The 2,379-nt window shown below is 52.2% G+C and overlaps 1 protein-coding gene across 1 annotated transcript; it reads left to right on the forward strand.

The window, feature by feature from the left end:
• Positions 1 to 1,436: 1,436 nt before the first annotated feature.
• Positions 1,437 to 2,379, forward strand: NGA_0356600 (dnaj dnaj protein; the record flags this gene model as incomplete). Its single annotated transcript, XM_005854839.1, has 3 exons — positions 1,437 to 1,529; positions 1,675 to 1,973; positions 2,266 to 2,379. Coding segments are annotated over exons 1-3 (483 nt in total), but the record flags the coding sequence as incomplete, so codon positions are not given.

Below are 2,379 nucleotides of genomic sequence, written 5' to 3' on the forward strand. Positions count from 1 at the left end.
CCCCCCCCCCCCTTGCTTTCTCCTTTTTTTCCCCCTTTTATCTCCCCCGTGCCTGTTGTAATTACTTTCCTAAACCTGAAAGACTCGTGGGATCGGTATTACTACTGGACGTTTAGATTTTTTACCCGCTTTCGACGGATTACCGTCCTTCCTCCTCCTCTTCCCCCTTCGTGCACAGCTTCAATCAGCTGGATCTCCCCTCGTACTCTTCGCGCGAGGCGGTGAGGAAGACCCTTGTCATGGCCATTACGGAATGCAGCGAGGGCTTCGGCTTTGCGTAAGCGTCGTGGAGCCCGGGAAGCGGGAAAAGGCAGGAAGGGATGGAGAGAGGGAAGGACCAGGGTGGAGCGAGTAGTTCAAGTGGAGAAGTGTGCGTATTACGCAAGCGGTTTTTGGGCATGCGAGAGAAAGTGGATGGATGCGTTGCGGGAAAAGGAAAGACAGCGCCATGCGCTGTGTGTTGGAAAATGGTGCGAAAGCGAGGACGATGGCGTCAAGCGGTGGGGTATGGAGGGGGAAGGCTGACTTCGAATTTGAACGTGGGGACAGACGGCAAAGCAAGAAACTTGCTTTGAAGGAACTCGCACTGAGTTTAAGAGACTACATAAATGAAGAAGAGGAAATAGATGTGAAGTATACGGACGCACCCAAACGGGAATCGGGAAGTAGGGAGCCAGGGAGGTGCAGAGGGAGCGCCTAGCGTGATGGTACCTTCCAAAGAATGGGCTCAGGGGAAGATAGTAGTAATTGACATGCATGAAAGAGTTGTAGGAAATGGCAAGCACAGATCCAGAAAGATGCAAGAGCGCGAAAGGCATCAAATGAAGAAAAAGGCTTCCCTTTACCTTGTGTCGCGCTCCTGGTGTTCTCTCGGCCGTCAAGTGATTCGAATGTTCTACATGTTTAAAGCTTCTTCGACGCCATGCGACAGGTTTCAGTGTATGAAAATGCCCGATGCATGTGACCCCTATATTCTTACGATTACGGGGGACAAAATAACGTATCCCCGCCGCTCCCAGAAAATTTTCCTCACATTCCAAAGGTGAATCGGTGCCGAAATAATGCGCAGGAAAAAAGGAAGCAAGTACGGCGGAATAAAAGACCAGAATCCATGCTGAATTTCCTTTCGGATATGGAGATTTTTTCTAACCGAGGGATGCAAGTCTCTCAACACTTGTGTCAATCCGTTCCTAGAGGTCACTTGGGAAAAAAGCTCATAGAATGTTGGTAATTTTGTGCAATTTCATAAGAGATCTTACGCAGAAAAGGGATCGAAAAGCGGAGTGCCTTTTGTTGTTTCCTGTGTTCCGAGATCGCTCCTGCCTGCTCAAAGAATCATACCCGGACCTTCAGCGGGAAACCGTCACATTCGTGCTCACACGACATACATACCCTTGCTATTGACAGTCCACTCACTTTTCGTACAATCGTGCTGTACGACAGCAGCTTCGGGGTAGACATGATGGAGCAAGATCATGCGCACGCAGAGCAGCGGGAGGAGAAAAGTGCGGTGGAAGCGTCTTCAAACGGTGCGTTTCGGTGTCTTCCATCTTGGCGGAGCATAAAACCCTGACATCCATAGTATGTCTTCCCTTCGTTTTTTGGCAATACAAGTTCACTAGCCATCTTATCCTCCATGCTCTGTGCTTGTCCACCGCTTTTTCCCAGGCACAGCCTTGTCCTCCGCGTCGGAGCGCACGACATCAAATCCCAAGACCCCCTCCTCCTTCCTTTCTTACGCCCCCCGTGACGCCTCAGAGGGCTTGGCAGAGGGACTGAAATCCATCGCCCTCGGCGTCGGCGCGGGCGTTGCAGGCTTAGTGGCCATGCCCGTGGTTGGAGCGAGGGAGAAAGGCGTGTCGGGGTTCTTCAAAGGGCTTGGGCAAGGCGTCCTAGGGGCCGTGGTCCTTCCGACTGTGGGGGTCGTGAATGGCGTGGTGGAGATAGGGGCGGGTATTGTGAATACACCAGAGGTACGTGACACGAAGGCGGTGGGTAATTTCGATTTTTTCGTGCCTGCGGCTCCGAGTTATCCCACAGCCGGGGGAGAGGTTGATTCAGCATTTTTTATGCGTGAGTTGCCAAGCTTCCTGTGCGCTGAGGGTCGTAAAACGGTATTAGACCGGAGGGAGGAAGGGGCGGACTAGGTGGTTGCAACAAAAATCAGGGTAGAGGCAAAGCTTTGGTCGTCTTATTGAAAGAAGGACGATGGGAAACGTGGGGTCACGGTTTTCCTCCTCTCCTTCCCGCCCCTTTGCCCTGCAGAGTGTGAATGCCCGAATGGAAGGGCGGTCTTGGGACGAGAAACAGCGAAAATGGATCCGTTACGATTTGAAGGAAGAGGCCACCCGGGTCTTCCAGGAGGAGAAGGAGGAAGAA

The sequence above is a fragment of the Nannochloropsis gaditana genome (assembly GCF_000240725.1).
Source record: "Nannochloropsis gaditana CCMP526 unplaced genomic scaffold scaffold368, whole genome shotgun sequence".
In the NCBI taxonomy this organism is placed as follows: Eukaryota; class Eustigmatophyceae; order Eustigmatales; family Monodopsidaceae; genus Microchloropsis; species Microchloropsis gaditana.